Source organism: Salvelinus namaycush, chromosome 4 (genome assembly GCF_016432855.1).
Source record: "Salvelinus namaycush isolate Seneca chromosome 4, SaNama_1.0, whole genome shotgun sequence".
NCBI lineage: Eukaryota > Metazoa > Chordata > Actinopteri > Salmoniformes > Salmonidae > Salvelinus > Salvelinus namaycush.
In genome coordinates this window covers 48,982,251-48,999,973 of record NC_052310.1, presented here as the reverse complement: position 1 = coordinate 48,999,973, position 17,723 = coordinate 48,982,251, and the positions used below count along the sequence as shown (strand labels likewise).

The 17,723-nt window shown below is 47.0% G+C and overlaps 1 protein-coding gene across 1 annotated transcript in view; it reads right to left on the bottom strand.

The window, feature by feature from the left end:
* Positions 1 to 3,644: 3,644 nt before the first annotated feature.
* The window catches only part of LOC120045904 (formin-2-like), a 75,517-nt gene continuing 61,438 nt past the window's right edge, over positions 3,645 to 17,723 (bottom strand). The window contains exons 13-16 of the mRNA XM_038990833.1: positions 7,037 to 7,088; positions 6,075 to 6,224; positions 3,927 to 4,005; positions 3,645 to 3,671 (exon numbers count right to left, since the gene is read on the bottom strand). Coding sequence (XP_038846761.1) covers positions 3,645 to 3,671; positions 3,927 to 4,005; positions 6,075 to 6,224; positions 7,037 to 7,088 — 308 coding nt within the window. The remainder of the gene's footprint in view (positions 3,672 to 3,926; positions 4,006 to 6,074; positions 6,225 to 7,036; positions 7,089 to 17,723) is intronic.

Below are 17,723 nucleotides of genomic sequence, written 5' to 3'. Positions count from 1 at the left end.
ATCTATTTCATGTGAAACATCTGTGTGGTCTGAATGCAAACAATGTTGTGGCATTGAAGAATATGGTTGACTAACGATGGTTGATAAGAATAGGCTCAACAACTTTACATTTTACTTTACATTTTGACTAGGCAAGTCAGTTAAGAACAAATTCTTATTTACCAGAAGGCAAAAGGCCTCCTTTTGCGGGGGCTGGGATTAGAAATTAAATAAAAATATAGGACAAAACACACATCACGACCAGAGACACCACAACACGACATGAAGAGAGACCTAAGACAACAACATAGCATGGCAGCAACATATGAAAACACAAGATGACAACAACATGGTAGCAACACAACATGGCAGCAGCACAACATGGTAGAAGCACAAAACATGGTACAAACATTATTGGGCACAGACAACAGCACAAAGGACAAGAAGGTAGAGACAGCAATACATCACGCGAAGCAGTAAGAGTGTCCATGATTGAGTCTTTGAATGAAGAGATGGAGATAAAACGGTCCAGTTTGAGTGTTTTTTACAGCTCGTTCCAGTCGCTAGCTGCAGCGAATATAAAAGACGAGCAACCCAGGGATGTGTGTGCTTTGGGGGACTAAAGAAAGAATGTGACTGGCAGAACGGGTGTTGTATGTGGAGGATGAGGGCTGCAGTAGGTATCTCAGATAGGGGGGAGTGAGGCCTAAGAGGGTTTTACAAATAAGCATCAACCAGTGGGTCTTGTGACAGGTATACAGAGACGACCAGTTTACAGAGGAGAATAGAGTGCAGTGATGTGTCCTATAAGGAGCGTGGCAAATCTGATGGCCGACTGGTAAAGAACATCTAGCTGCTCGAGAGCACCCTTACCTGCCGATCTATAAATTATGTCTCCGTAATCTAGCATGGGTAGGATGGTCATCTGATTCAGGGTTAGATTGGCAGCTATGGTGAAAGAGGAGCGATTACGATAGAGGAAACCAAGTCTAGATGTAACCTTAGCCTGCAGCTTTGATATGTGCTGAGAGAAGGACAGTGTACCGTCTAGCCATACTCCCAAGTACTTGTATGAGGTGACTACCTCAAGCTGTAAACCTTCACAGGTAGTAATCACACCGGTGGGAGGAGGGGCATTCTTCTTACCAAACCACATGACCTTTGTTTTGGAGGTGTTCAGAACAAGATTAAGGGCAGAGAAAGCTTGCTGGACACTGAGAAAGCTTTGTTGTAGAGCGTTTAACACAAAATCCGTGGAGGGGCCAGCTGAGTATAAGACTGTATCATCTGCATATAAATGGATGAGAGAGCTTCCTACTGCTTGAGCTATGTTGCTATGTTGTATTCAGATAAAGACTTTCGAACTGATTTATATTAAATTAATAGTATTTTATCAGGAACCAAGGAGTTATTGGACATGGGGACACAGTCACCAACAGCTCTACAAGGCTCCAACAGAACATAGATCAGGAGAGCAATTCAAACATACAAATCAAACAGGATATGTCACATACAGATTGCATATCACTAGACATGTAACATAGATACAAAAATTGCTCAATTATTTTACATCAGTATTACTCACTATATAATATTATTTAAATATGTACAGTGCCTTCAGAAAGCCTTTACACCACCTGACTTTTCCCACATTTTGTTGTGTTACAGCCTTAATTTAAAATGTATTAAACTGAGATTTTTTTCACTGGCCTACACACAATGCTGCATAATGTCAAAGTGGAATTATGTTTTTACAAAATAATAAAAAATGAAAAGCTGAAATGTATTGAGTCAGTAAGTAATCAACCCCAATATCCCTTTGAGCATGGTGAAGTTACTAATGACACTTTGGATGGTGTACCGAAACACCCAGTCACTACAAAGATACAGGCGTCCTTCCTAACTCAGTTGCCAGAGAGGAAGAAAAACGCTCAGGGATTTCACCATGAGGCCAATGGTGACTTTAAAACAGTTACAGTTTAATGGCTGTGATAGGAGAACACTGAGGATGGATCAACGACATTGTAGTTACTACATAATACTAACCTAATTGACAGAGTGAAAAGAAGGCCTGTACAGAATAAAAATATTACAAAACATGGTACAACATGGCACTAAAGTAATACTGCAAAACATGTGGCAAAGCAATTCACATTTTGTCCTGAATACAAAGTGTTTTATTGGATTTGTCCCTAACATAACACATTACTAAGTACCACTCTCCATATTTTCAATCATAGTGGTGGCTGCATCATGTTATGGGTGTGCTTGTAATCGTTAAGGACTGGGGAGTTTTTTTAGGATAAAAAGGAAACGGAATGTTGCAAAGCACATGCAAAAAAGGAAAACCTGGTTCAGTCTGCTTTCCACCAGACACTGGGAGATGAATTCACCTTTCAGCAGGACAATAACCTAAAACACAAGGCCAAATCTACACTGGAGTTGCTTACCAAGAAGTCAGTGAATCTTCCTGAGTGGCCGAGTTTCAGTATTGACTTAAATCTGCTTGATAATCTATGTCAAGATCTGAACATGGTTGTCTAGCAATAATCAACAACCAATTTGACATAACTTGAAGAATTAAACAAATTATAATGGGCAAATGTTGTACAATCCAGGTGTGGAAAACTCTTAGAAACATACCCAAAAAGACACACAGCTGTAATCACTGCCAAAGGTGTATTGACTCAGGGGGGTGAATACTTATCTAATAAAGATATTAGTGTTTTATTTTTCATTAATCTTTTACAAATGTTCCAAAAAAAAGCCACTTTGACATTACAGAGTATTTTGTGTAGGTCGTTGACAAAAACATGGCAGTTAAATCCATTTTAATCCCATTCTGTAACACAACAAAATGTAGAAACAGTGAGGCGCTGTAGCTAATAAAAAAATACAGGCTGATGAGAAGTCCTGATGACATACTAAATACCTTAGCAGCTAAGCTCAAGTCACGGTTCATTTCATGATTTATTGCATAAACCACAACTGTACATCACGTATCATTCTTGAACTATGGTGTATGATAAACTGATGATTGTCACAATGCAGGTTTTCACTAAGCAGGACTGGTTTCCATACAGGTTGTATTGTCAGAGTAATTTAGTTGAATTTCATTGGCTCATTTGTCTTTAACTAGGCACTTGCTGTCTGGTAGGCAAATATATACAAGCCCACTTTTGTGCTCCTCTTTATACTTGAAGGCAGTGCAGAGATTGATAAAAATAGCTTATTTTCTCTGTAAAACATGATTGTCTTAACTGGTGTCTTATCTATAGCTACAGGGGATAGGCTGATACCACAACACATGTCTCACTGTAAAACAATGTATTTCTCTTTACAATGGCACCTGTCCAAAAATGATTAGCTGTTTAATTAAATCTACATACTTACTTTGGACAGCAGAATGCGCTGTTTGGAACTGGGGGAAATGTATCATTGACAGATTACGACAAAGTATGGTACTGTGTTAATATCACACTTTCCAACAAGGTAACAACCTGTCAGGCATACATATACCCAGTTGGGTGACCGAAAGAAGCAATTAAAAAAGAAAATAACATAATAAATATATTTTTAAACACAATACAATAGCTAAAAAGCTATTTCAGGTTGTGTTGATCTCACTTGTGCAAACTGATCCTGGATAAGGCCAGTCCATTGGCTCAGATCTTCTGACCCAGTTTGGCTTTCTGTGGAACACAAAACAGATGAAAGTGAGTTACAGACATTACAATGGTGCACGTAAATGAATTCATCCGTGCATTTTCAAACAAAAATAACGTATGTGAGAATCCTATGCACTCAAAGTGGTGACGGGTGGGGGGAAATTTATACGGAGATTTTCAAAACGAGTGAGAACGGGAGAAATATACGAGGAATAAGAAGACAAAAGAAAGACGGAAAGGGGTTAGGACAAAGGCAAAAGACACAAAAAGAGAACTCACTATTCCAGAAGACTGTTTGGGTTTGATGCTGTACGAGGCCTTCTCTCTGGCTTGATTGAAGACCTCTGCCATTTTCAGTCTGAAAAGACACCAATAGTTTCAGCCATTTAAAATGTATCTTCTCCTAGAAATGGAGATAGGGTATGTTTGCAGTAGTAAAAGGTCAGGCAATTCAGCAATGAGGTTCTCCAGGCAAGATTTGGGTCTGTGCTGTTTACACACAAGAAAGATTTGGGTGACCAGTTTCACTGTTTTAAGAAACTGCTTTCTGATCTACTGTAACGATAGTGCAAGCTCTAAACCATTCAGTGGCACAACTTTCCACACTGCACGAGGTAAAAGATACATTCTAGACCAGTGATGGGCAACTTTGATGGGGGTGGGGGCTATAAAAAAAATCTAAACTCATCATGGGAGGCCGCAGTTGCTCGCAGTTCTGCGTACCCACATCCTTACCCATACATACAGCCGGCCCTAGCCTTTTCGGGGCCCTAAGCGAAATTTAGTTTGTCCGCCCCCATCCATTCTACACGTTTTGCCATGGGGCGGAGAGAAGATTTTGCAATTTTACAACTAATTTCCTGCAATTCTACCCATTTTGCCATGGGGCAGAGAGAACTGTTTTAAATATGATATCTGACTGAGAGTGACTAATGAAATCAATGGGGGCCCCCCAGTCGGTAAATTGACCACGATTTCTACAAGTTTAGATAGGTGGCTACTAGACTAACATACCAATCTAAACAATTTTTGCTGGCGTGCTAATTAAGTGACTGTTAGTGACTAACAACAACAGAAAAACATCTGATGCACAACCAAATTTTGAAATTACACTGTCAATATACTTTTTTTTGTCTTCAGAAATGTATCCACGAGCCTATAAAAGGGAGGCCTTGGGCCGCCAGTTGCCCATCCCAATTCTAGACCAGTAAATTCAAATGTGTGTGCGTGTTTGTCCAAATTTGGTATGCCTTCATAGTAAGTCGGGAGGGATCATTTTAAAGCTCTCAATTTTATAGATGGTGTTACACTGTAGGCCAAATAGTTAATGATTACAAATGTGTTTTTATTACTTATCCAGCAAATGAGCAAATACATATCACAATTATAATCTACATCCAGCAGAACAAAACAATTTGCATTTCAAATGCTATCTCTAAACCCAACAAACCACTGGAAGCTAACAGAATCACTCATGTGTTCTTTTTATTAGTGGGGTTAAGAAACCGATCTGGGTCATTTCAACCCTTCTCTCTCTCATCTTATCTATGAATTTGAATGACTCTGATAGGATCTAATAGTGAACATGTGATGCCTGCTATTGGAAACTCATGTTTGGGGATCATTCCAACACTGAAGATTCAACACTCATCTATGACAACTCCTGACTTTCTGCTTGATATTGACCTAACAGGGTGGGTTTAACTTTTCAGCAATATGAAGCTGGAATCCTTAATTGTGAAACTGACATATCCGTTTAAGATATTACAACAAATAAGTTACTGCAAACAACAAACACTGTTTTCTTCCCTCTGACATCATTGCACACGTGACAGAACAGCAGAATATGCACTGCAATTTTTTGTTGCAGTACACCTCCACTTCGTCAACAAAATAAAACCATAACAATGGCGGTGTGACAGACAGTGGCGCTGTTTCCCCTACTGCAGATTCCATCTTTAACTTCTTTAGGAAGCAAAATGTTAGTTTGTCTTATGCTTCTCCCTGCTACGAAATGATTACATACTGGGATTAATGGTGTTCGGTTGCTACAGCATCCGTGGTTGTTACAACACACCCTTCTGTATTGTTTCAAAGGGAGTTGAAGAGCTCAACGTGTACTACATTTGACCTCAGTCAAGGTGCTTTATTCTACACATTAAGCTGACAGATGACTTCAATTGGCTTGTCAAGGTAATGTGCTTGAAGGTGAATGTGAAACAGTATGTTCATTGTGTTCATGCGCAGGGGGATATAGTGGTGCAGTAGACATGTCATTTTGACATGTACAGTCATTCTGTGGTAGGTCTGTAGAAGGTCAGAACATACATAGTACAACAATCCCCAAAGAAAGAGTGGCTTTCATTGAATAGGATAGACTCAACACACATGAAAGGACTGCAAAACATATTTTACACCAGTCCTTACCGTTCCTGTAACATCAGTTTGTTTTCCTTCTTCCAAAGGTCTTTGACATCAGTGGAGAACTCATGCCACACTGAGAACAGCGTGTTGGGAGACACTTCCTTCTCACCTGCCTTAGCCTTGGCTGAAAAGAACACGCTCAGCTCCAAGAAACTGAGGATAGATAGAACAAAAACATGAAATCAAACCTAAAATACCAAAATCACAGCAATAGATTACAGAAAGACTAAGTCATTATGAAACCTGTATGCTTATAATAAATATGCGAAATGTGAAAGTTAATCTTAAGACCATTTCATGCATTAAACTTGATATGGAAGTATACTAAATGGAGGCAACTGGCCATTTCGTAATAAAAAATATTAGAATGTATTAGCTGCCACAATGGCATTCTTTCCTAAATTGATAACATAAATATTTTCCCTCCACAGATACAATTCTAGGCGTACAGGTTATAAACCCTTAAAAGGAAATTAATCTTGCTGTGCTCAAGTCTCAAGAGGGACAAACACAAAGAAAGGGAGAGAGAGAGAGAGAAAGGAGAGAAAGGTAAATAGAGGAAGAGAGAGCACACGTGAAAGTGACAAATGCCCTGGTGTTGTGCTTGATCAATACTCTGGACAGGTTGGGGACCCTTTGTTTGGAGGGAACATTCCTGCCTAGTGTTAACAGAAGCCTGGAGCCAACGCTGTCTACTCTGGCTTTGCTTAGATAAACAACACAGACACTGGAGGCCTTCAGTCTATCATAGGACCCGCAGTCAAGGCCATCTAGAGGTAGAGGTTCCATGTAGCCTCGGGATCTAAACATCGACACAGGACCGATACGTACTGGCATGCAGTAGTAGAGAATAGAAGTGAGTGAACTCAGCTCACCGTATTGAAAATTGTTCTGACACAACATTATCCTTTGAGCCAATGTTATCATACGGTGAGCTGATAAAATCATATCAGGTTTATTCTTACATTTTATGAGTGTTCTCTAGTTGTGTTTCTTGTGCCTCCAGATCAGTTTTTGCTATAAGAGAAAACATAGTCAGAATATAGGCATACTGTAGATAACAAGCCACTTGTAACTGTTTTCTTCCAGGGGTGAAGGAGAGGACCAAAGTGCAGCGCGGCTAGTGTTAAACATGTTTAATAAAGAACAAGTAAAACACTACAAACAATACAAAATAACAAATGTGCAAAAACCGACACAGACCTATCTGGTGCAGACAATCACAGAGACAGGAAACAAACACCCACAACATCCCAACACAAAACAAGCCTCCTATATATGATTCTCAATCAGGGACAACGATTACCATCTGCCTCTGATTGAGAACCATATTAGGCTGGACATAGAAACAGACAAACTAGACACACAACATAGAATTCCCACCCAGCTCACGTCCTGACCAACTAAACACATACAAAACAACAGAAAACAGGTCAGGAACGTGACACCACTCAACAGGACAACATCAGAAAGTTAAGTAGTAGGCTGTGTAACGACAAGTACAGCAGTAATGGATCATTATAGAAACATGTGGCACTCCAACCCATGAGCTAGTTACTAGTTAAGTCATTATGGAAAACATAAAGCTACATTGCAGTGATGATAACAATGTGGTTACACATAAGGCATAGAACAAGGTTTTATTATCAGTACTGAATAGATTAAACAATTTCTAATAAAGGAAGAATTATTGATTTTGCATATACAGAAAGATTACACAGGATTTCACACATCAACATTAATAACACTTGCTGTCATTTTCAGGGTTAGTTCATGTAATTGAGTGTTGAAATGATTGTGGTCGCACCACTGATAAATGAACACCATGGTTTTCTGGGCAAGTATTCTTTGTGTACATTTAGTTTTATTGAGTTCAGTAAATTATCGTGAAATGTCCTCAAACTCATCAAAAAAATTACTTGATATTAGAGAGCAACATCACATTTTGCAAAGCCTCAAATAGGCAGAGGAATTCCAGGGGATATCATTAGCCTTAGGAGGGATTTTTTCATAACTCTCTCTCCTTCCAGCTAACTTCATAGAGATATCGAGGAAGTCTGTGCTACTGTAGCCAAGGTGGTCCGGTGAACCAATTTTGTTTGAGACCTGACTTGCATTAGCTCCCAGAGATAATGCCTAGCAGGCTAACAGTCTTGTAGTGTGCAGAACATTTTAAAGCTAAGGTGAAGTGTAAGAGAGTTGGTTCAGTGAACCACAATGGCGCTTGGGCTAAAAACCCAGTATTTTGGTGTGCAGACGACCCGGGTTCAAACCCAGCCTATCGCATGTGCATGTCTCTCCAGTTATATTGGTTTTGCTTTCACACACAATTCTAAGAAATGTCTTAGTAGCTTTCAAGATCATATTCCAAATCCATAGCAGCCTAAAAGCGTTTATTGGTCTGAAATTACCCATAACCTCTTCATAGCTTTCCAAGACATCCACTAAAGCAGACGATCAGGAATCTTTCCTGGCATGGATCTCTGGCCTGCCTTTATTCAGGGAATATCAAATCGCTGTGTGTAATTGAAGCCAGAGCCACATCTAAGGAACCCTGACATGTCCAATGGGACGATGACTTTTGTCCACGGCTCCCCATACTAAATCATCCTATAACTGATCCCCATTTTTACATATGCTTTCTATTGCTCATCAATAACCAATCAGAAATCAGAACAGGATAGATGTCATCAGATCAATGCAACAACAGTCACCAAAGGAGTATGGAATCCATGATGCTGTGAATCGATACCGGCCTGATATAGTGACCCATTTGAGTTTTACAGTACTAGTCTAGAGGTTTCAAAATACATTTTGGACAACAATGAATAGATCTTATCTGACATGATGTTACGTGTAGATTAGGCCTACTCCTGGAGACAACTCTACTAGCCAAGGCAGTAGTCAGTCCCCTGAAGAGAGTATAACTAATCGTTATTTACATCAGAAACAGATTATCACATGGCCAATGTTCTGTTCAGAGGCATAGAGGCTCCATCAAAGGCATCGCACGCATGAGAATCTGTGAAACGAGTGGGGAAAATCGAGCTAGACCAAACAGTGCCGTTCCTACGAGTCCGCTTCCACTGTTATTCTGTGGTTAGTTTCATGGTCAGAAAATAAACAAGAGTGGTCGAAACTGTGGAGCCAGAAACTGTTTAACCCCGGGGTCTGAAATGATAGAAATAACACAAATAAGACATTGCTGTTGTTGCTTTTTTTCTGCAGTGGAGGCACCCAGTGAATTTCGTCTGGAGCCTTCCAAGTCACATGTCAGTGTTACATCGAACATTCCTCTCTCTGTGGACAACCTCGTCATTTGCCTCAAGGGAAAACCCAATATTTATTTCAGAGAGACACTTTCATCCAGGCTTCCTTTAAACTTGGACTCAAGGACAGAGAGCGACAAAGCGGAAGAACATGTGTTACAAATTACCAACTCTCATTTGAATACAAAAGCACTTGAGAAGGGGTCAGTGAGCTCAGTCTTACAACAAGAATGGGAACAGTTAGCTAGAAATAGCCTGCCGCAAAGCCTATGTAAAACTGCCTAGAAAGACATCCCACATGTTTTAATAGACATGACAACCAAACCTTACACTTAAGAGTTGTGAAACATTCATCAATAAACATTTGAATCTTGGCTTTACACAATACTTTGTCTGTTATGATGAAAATAGTCCCATTATTTTAACAGAGTTTTGGAGGCTTTACTTCAGAGTTAAGTTAGTTAAATGGTCTGATATGCAGGGGCGAAAGGTACTCTTTCACGGGAGGTTGTTGATTGGGTCTTCGTGGGAAGGCGATAACAAACACACTGTGGTCAATTGAAAACAAACATGGCCGATCGCAGAGGGAAGGTGGATTCATCATCAACCCTCATTCCACTGCTAATTCATCACCTCTGTTTTAACTGCTCCCAGGGTAAACAGCTCCCTCCAAGTGTTTATTTGATTTCCTGATATGATAGAGGGAGGAATGGAGATAAACAGAGAGTAAACAAGTGACGGTGAGAGAGGGGCTTCTTCAGAAGGTAGATCGAGAGAGACAGATAGTGCTGAGGAAGGAGGATAAAAAAGAGGTGAAACTGGGGTAGAGGTCAAGGACCGGATAGGGAATAGTAAGAGCAGAGGGAGTGAAAGAGGTGAAGAATGAACAGGAGGAGGAAAACAAAGACAAACCAGGTTACCATTATGGTTACACTATCTACCTTGAAAAATTAAAGGAGAGCCACACACTCTACGAGCTCAGATGCAATAATTGAATAACCTAATATCCAACGTTTCGACAGACAAGCTGTCTTCATCAAGGTATAAGAGAGGGGTACAAAAATTGACAGATTAATACTGCCATTGAGAAAATTCAAAGCAAACCGAGACATTATCTTTTTCAAGGACAGTCTCGCAAAAAGAAGCATTCTTATGTTCTAACTACTCGCTATTCAAAGTGCTCTGAACAAATTAAGGGAATCGTTCACAAACATTGGCACATTCTAAGATCCGATGACAATGTGTTTTCGGACCCTTCCTTGGTCATATTCTCGCGGGGCAGAAATCTCAGAGATCAATTGGTAAACTCTGATTTACCACCCCAAGATATCCCTGCACAACGTCTACTTACACCCCTACTGTAACGGCTGTCCTCCTCCTCTTCGGATGAAGAGGAGGAGTAGGGATTGGACCAAAGCGCAGCGTGATCATTTGACATAATGATTTTATTAAAGAAAAGACGAAAACCGAAAACACTTGAAATGATTACCAAAATAACAAAACGAACGTAGACAGACCTGAACTAAGAACTTACATAAATACGAAGAACTCACGAACAGGAACAGACTACATCAAACGAACGAACAAACCGAAACAGTCCCGTATGGTGCAAACATACACAGACACGGAAGATAATCACCCACAAACAAACAGTGTGACCAGCCTACCTTTATATGGTTCTCAATCAGAGGAAACGTCAAACACCTGTCCCTGATTGAGAACCATATAAGGCTAATTACACCTGACCTAAACATAGAAACAGAAAACATAGAATGCCCACCCCAATTCACGCCCTGACCAACTAAACACATACAAAAATAACAGAAAACAGGTCAGGAACGTGACAGAACCCCCCCCTCAAGGTGCGAACTCCGGACGCACCACCAAAAGTCTAGGGGAGGGTCTGGGTGGGCATCTGTCCACGGTGGCGGCTCAGGCTCTGGGCGTGGTCCCCATCCCACCATAATAAATCCCCGCTTTTGTAGCCTCCTCCCAATGACCACCCTCCAAATTAAACCCACCGGATTAAGGGGCAGCACCGGACTAAGGGGCAATACCGGAATGAGGGGCAACACCGGAATGAGGGGCAACACCGGAATGAGGGGCAACACCGGATTGGATGGCGGATCCTGGCTGGCTGGCTCTGGCGGATCCTGGCTGGCTGGCTCTGGCGGATCCTGGCTGGATGACGGCTCTGGCTGGTCATGGCTGGATGACGGCTCTGGCTGGTCATGGCTGGATGACGGCTCTGGCTGGTCATGGCTGGATGACGGCTCTGGCTGGTCATGGCTGGATGACGGCTCTGGCTGGTCATGGCTGGATGACGGCTCTGGCTGGTCATGGCTGGATGACGGCTCTGGCTGATCCTGTCTGGCGGAAGGCTCTGGCTGATCCTGTCTGGCGGAATGCTTTGGCTGCTCCTGTCTGGCGGAAGGCTCTAGCGGCTCCTGTCTGGCGGAAGGCTCTAGCGGCTCCTGTCTGGCGGATGGCTCTGTAGGCTCATGGCAGACGGGCGGCTTTTCAGGCTCATGGCAGACGGGCGGCTTTGAAGGCTCAGTACCGACGGGCAGTTCATGCGACGCTTGGCAGACGGACAGTTCAGACGGCGTTGGGCAGACGGGCAGTTCAGGCGCCGCTGGGCAGACGGGCAGTTCAGGCGCCGCTGGGCAGACGGGCCGTTCAGGCGCCGCTGGGCAGACGGCAGACTCTGGCCGGCTGAGACGCACTGTAGGCCTGGTGCGTGGTACCGGAACTGGAGGTACCGGGCTAAGGACACGCACCATCAGGCTAGTGCGGGGAACAACAACAGGGCACACTGGACTCTCAAGGCGTACTATAGGCCTGGTGCGTGGTACCGGCACTGGTGGTACCGGGCTGAGGGCACGCACCTCAGGGCGAGTACGGGGAGAAGGAACAGTGCGTACAGGGCTCTGGAGACACACAGGAGGCTTGGTGCGTGGTGTAGGCACTGGTGGTACTGGGCTGGAGACACGCACCATAGGGCTAGTGCGTGGAGGAGGAACAGGGCTCTGGAGACGCACTGGAAACCTGGTGCGTGGTGTAGGCACTGGTGGTACTTGCCTGGAGCGGGGAGGTGGCGCCGGAAATACCGGACCGTGCAGGCGTACTGGCTCCCTTGAGCACTGAGCCTGCCCAACCTTACCTGGTTGTATGCTCCCCGTCACCCGACCAGTGCGGGGAGGTGGAATAACCCGCACCGGGCTATGTAGGCGAACCGGGGACACCATGCGTAAGGCTGGTGCCATGTAAGCCGGCCCGAGGAGACGCACTGGTCGCCAGATGTGTAGAGCCGGCTTCATGGCACTTGGCTCAATGCTCAATCTGGCCCGGCCGATACGAGGAGCTGGTATGTACCGCACCGGGCTATGCACACGTACAGGAGACACCATGCGCTCTACTGCGTAACACGGTGTCTGCCCGTACTCTCGCTCTCCACGGTAAGTACAGGGAGTAGGCGCAGGTCTCCTACCTGACTTCGCCACTCTCCCTTTAAGCCCCCCCCCCCAAGACATTTTTGGGGTTTCTTTTCGGGTTTCCAGCCACGTCTCCTTGCTGCCTCCTCATACCACCGCTCCTGGGCTTTAGCTGCCTCCCTCTCTTCCCGAGCGCGGCGATTCTCTCCTGTCTGAGCCCAGGGTCCTTCTCCAGCCAATATTTCCTCCCAAGTCCACGAGTTCTGGTTTTTTGGCCGCTGTTGCTGGTTCCTATCACGCTGCTTGCTCCATGGTTGGTGGGTGATTCTGTAACGGCTGTCAACCTCCTCTTCGGATGAAGAGGAGGAGTAGGGATTGGACCAAAGCGCAGCGTGATAATTTGACATAATGATTTTATTAAAGAAAAGACGAAAACCGAAAACACTTGAAATGATTACCAAAATAACAAAACGAACGTAGACAGACCTGAACTAAGAACTTACATAAATACGAAGAACTCACGAACAGGAACAGACTACATCAAACGAACGAACAAACCGAAACAGTCCCGTATGGTGCAAACATACACAGACACGGAAGATAATCACCCACAAACAAACAGTGTGAACAGCCTACCTTTATATGGTTCTCAATCAGAGGAAACGTCAAACACCTGTCCCTGATTGAGAACCATATAAGGCTAATTACACCTGACCTAAACATAGAAACAGAAAACATAGAATGCCCACCCCAATTCACGCCCTGACCAACTAAACACATACAAAAATAACAGAAAACAGGTCAGGAACGTGACAGAACCCCCCCCTCAAGGTGCGAACTCCGGACGCACCACCAAAAGTCTAGGGGAGGGTCTGGGTGGGCATCTGTCCACGGTGGCGGCTCAGGCTCTGGGCGTGGTCCCCATCCCACCATAATAAATCCCCGCTTTTGTAGCCTCCTCCCAATGACCACCCTCCAAATTAAACCCACCGGATTAAGGGGCAGCACCGGACTAAGGGGCAATACCGGAATGAGGGGCAACACCGGAATGAGGGGCAACACCGGAATGAGGGGCAACACCGGATTGGATGGCGGATCCTGGCTGGCTGGCTCTGGCGGATCCTGGCTGGCTGGCTCTGGCGGATCCTGGCTGGATGACGGCTCTGGCTGGTCATGGCTGGATGACGGCTCTGGCTGGTCATGGCTGGATGACGGCTCTGGCTGGTCATGGCTGGATGACGGCTCTGGCTGGTCATGGCTGGATGACGGCTCTGGCTGGTCATGGCTGGATGACGGCTCTGGCTGGTCATGGCTGGATGACGGCTCTGGCTGATCCTGTCTGGCGGAAGGCTCTGGCTGATCCTGTCTGGCGGAATGCTTTGGCTGCTCCTGTCTGGCGGAAGGCTCTAGCGGCTCCTGTCTGGCGGAAGGCTCTAGCGGCTCCTGTCTGGCGGACGGCTCTGTAGGCTCATGGCAGACGGGCGGCTTTTCAGGCTCATGGCAGACGGGCGGCTTTGAAGGCTCAGTACCGACGGGCAGTTCATGCGACGCTTGGCAGACGGACAGTTCAGACGGCGTTGGGCAGACGGGCAGTTCAGGCGCCGCTGGGCAGACGGGCAGTTCAGGCGCCGCTGGGCAGACGGGCCGTTCAGGCGCCGCTGGGCAGACGGCAGACTCTGGCCGGCTGAGACGCACTGTAGGCCTGGTGCGTGGTACCGGAACTGGAGGTACCGGGCTAAGGACACGCACCATCAGGCTAGTGCGGGGAACAACAACAGGGCACACTGGACTCTCAAGGCGTACTATAGGCCTGGTGCGTGGTACCGGCACTGGTGGTACCGGGCTGAGGGCACGCACCTCAGGGCGAGTACGGGGAGAAGGAACAGTGCGTACAGGGCTCTGGAGACACACAGGAGGCTTGGTGCGTGGTGTAGGCACTGGTGGTACTGGGCTGGAGACACGCACCATAGGGCTAGTGCGTGGAGGAGGAACAGGGCTCTGGAGACGCACTGGAAACCTGGTGCGTGGTGTAGGCACTGGTGGTACTTGCCTGGAGCGGGGAGGTGGCGCCGGAAATACCGGACCGTGCAGGCGTACTGGCTCCCTTGAGCACTGAGCCTGCCCAACCTTACCTGGTTGTATGCTCCCCGTCACCCGACCAGTGCGGGGAGGTGGAATAACCCGCACCGGGCTATGTAGGCGAACCGGGGACACCATGCGTAAGGCTGGTGCCATGTAAGCCGGCCCGAGGAGACGCACTGGTCGCCAGATGTGTAGAGCCGGCTTCATGGCACTTGGCTCAATGCTCAATCTGGCCCGGCCGATACGAGGAGCTGGTATGTACCGCACCGGGCTATGCACACGTACAGGAGACACCATGCGCTCTACTGCGTAACACGGTGTCTGCCCGTACTCTCGCTCTCCACGGTAAGTACAGGGAGTAGGCGCAGGTCTCCTACCTGACTTCGCCACTCTCCCTTTAAGCCCCCCCCCCCCAAGACATTTTTGGGGTTTCTTTTCGGGTTTCCAGCCACGTCTCCTTGCTGCCTCCTCATACCACCGCTCCTGGGCTTTAGCTGCCTCCCTCTCTTCCCGAGCGCGGCGATTCTCTCCTGTCTGAGCCCAGGGTCCTTCTCCAGCCAATATTTCCTCCCAAGTCCACGAGTTCTGGTTTTTTGGCCGCTGTTGCTGGTTCCTATCACGCTGCTTGCTCCATGGTTGGTGGGTGATTCTGTAACGGCTGTCAACCTCCTCTTCGGATGAAGAGGAGGAGTAGGGATTGGACCAAAGCGCAGCGTGATAATTTGACATAATGATTTTATTAAAGAAAAGACGAAAACCGAAAACACTTGAAATGATTACCAAAATAACAAAACGAACGTAGACAGACCTGAACTAAGAACTTACATAAATACGAAGAACTCACGAACAGGAACAGACTACATCAAACGAACGAACAAACCGAAACAGTCCCGTATGGTGCAAACATACACAGACACGGAAGATAATCACCCACAAACAAACAGTGTGAACAGCCTACCTTTATATGGTTCTCAATCAGAGGAAACGTCAAACACCTGTCCCTGATTGAGAACCATATAAGGCTAATTACACCTGACCTAAACATAGAAACAGAAAACATAGAATGCCCACCCCAATTCACGCCCTGACCAACTAAACACATACAAAAATAACAGAAAACAGGTCAGGAACGTGACAGAACCCCCCCCTCAAGGTGCGAACTCCGGACGCACCACCAAAAGTCTAGGGGAGGGTCTGGGTGGGCATCTGTCCACGGTGGCGGCTCAGGCTCTGGGCGTGGTCCCCATCCCACCATAATAAATCCCCGCTTTTGTAGCCTCCTCCCAATGACCACCCTCCAAATTAAACCCACCGGATTAAGGGGCAGCACCGGACTAAGGGGCAATACCGGAATGAGGGGCAACACCGGAATGAGGGGCAACACCGGAATGAGGGGCAACACCGGATTGGATGGCGGATCCTGGCTGGCTGGCTCTGGCGGATCCTGGCTGGCTGGCTCTGGCGGATCCTGGCTGGATGACGGCTCTGGCTGGTCATGGCTGGATGACGGCTCTGGCTGGTCATGGCTGGATGACGGCTCTGGCTGGTCATGGCTGGATGACGGCTCTGGCTGGTCATGGCTGGATGACGGCTCTGGCTGGTCATGGCTGGATGACGGCTCTGGCTGGTCATGGCTGGATGACGGCTCTGGCTGGTCATGGCTGGATGACGGCTCTGGCTGATCCTGTCTGGCGGAAGGCTCTGGCTGATCCTGTCTGGCGGAATGCTTTGGCTGCTCCTGTCTGGCGGAAGGCTCTAGCGGCTCCTGTCTGGCGGAAGGCTCTAGTGGCTCCTGTCTGGCGGACGGCTCTGTAGGCTCATGGCAGACGGGCGGCTTTTCAGGCTCATGGCAGACGGGCGGCTTTGAAGGCTCAGTACCGACGGGCAGTTCATGCGACGCTTGGCAGACGGACAGTTCAGACGGCGTTGGGCAGACGGGCAGTTCAGGCGCCGCTGGGCAGACGGGCAGTTCAGGCGCCGCTGGGCAGACGGGCCGTTCAGGCGCCGCTGGGCAGACGGCAGACTCTGGCCGGCTGAGACGCACTGTAGGCCTGGTGCGTGGTACCGGAACTGGAGGTACCGGGCTAAGGACACGCACCATCAGGCTAGTGCGGGGAACAACAACAGGGCACACTGGACTCTCAAGGCGTACTATAGGCCTGGTGCGTGGTACCGGCACTGGTGGTACCGGGCTGAGGGCACGCACCTCAGGGCGAGTACGGGGAGAAGGAACAGTGCGTACAGGGCTCTGGAGACACACAGGAGGCTTGGTGCGTGGTGTAGGCACTGGTGGTACTGGGCTGGAGACACGCACCATAGGGCTAGTGCGTGGAGGAGGAACAGGGCTCTGGAGACGCACTGGAAACCTGGTGCGTGGTGTAGGCACTGGTGGTACTTGCCTGGAGCGGGGAGGTGGCGCCGGAAATACCGGACCGTGCAGGCGTACTGGCTCCCTTGAGCACTGAGCCTGCCCAACCTTACCTGGTTGTATGCTCCCCGTCACCCGACCAGTGCGGGGAGGTGGAATAACCCGCACCGGGCTATGTAGGCGAACCGGGAACACCATGCGTAAGGCTGGTGCCATGTAAGCCGGCCCGAGGAGACGCACTGGTCGCCAGATGTGTAGAGCCGGCTTCATGGCACTTGGCTCAATGCTCAATCTGGCCCGGCCGATACGAGGAGCTGGTATGTACCGCACCGGGCTATGCACACGTACAGGAGACACCATGCGCTCTACTGCGTAACACGGTGTCTGCCCGTACTCTCGCTCTCCACGGTAAGTACAGGGAGTAGGCGCAGGTCTCCTACCTGACTTCGCCACTCTCCCTTTAAGCCCCCCCCCCAATACATTTTTGGGGTTTCTTTTC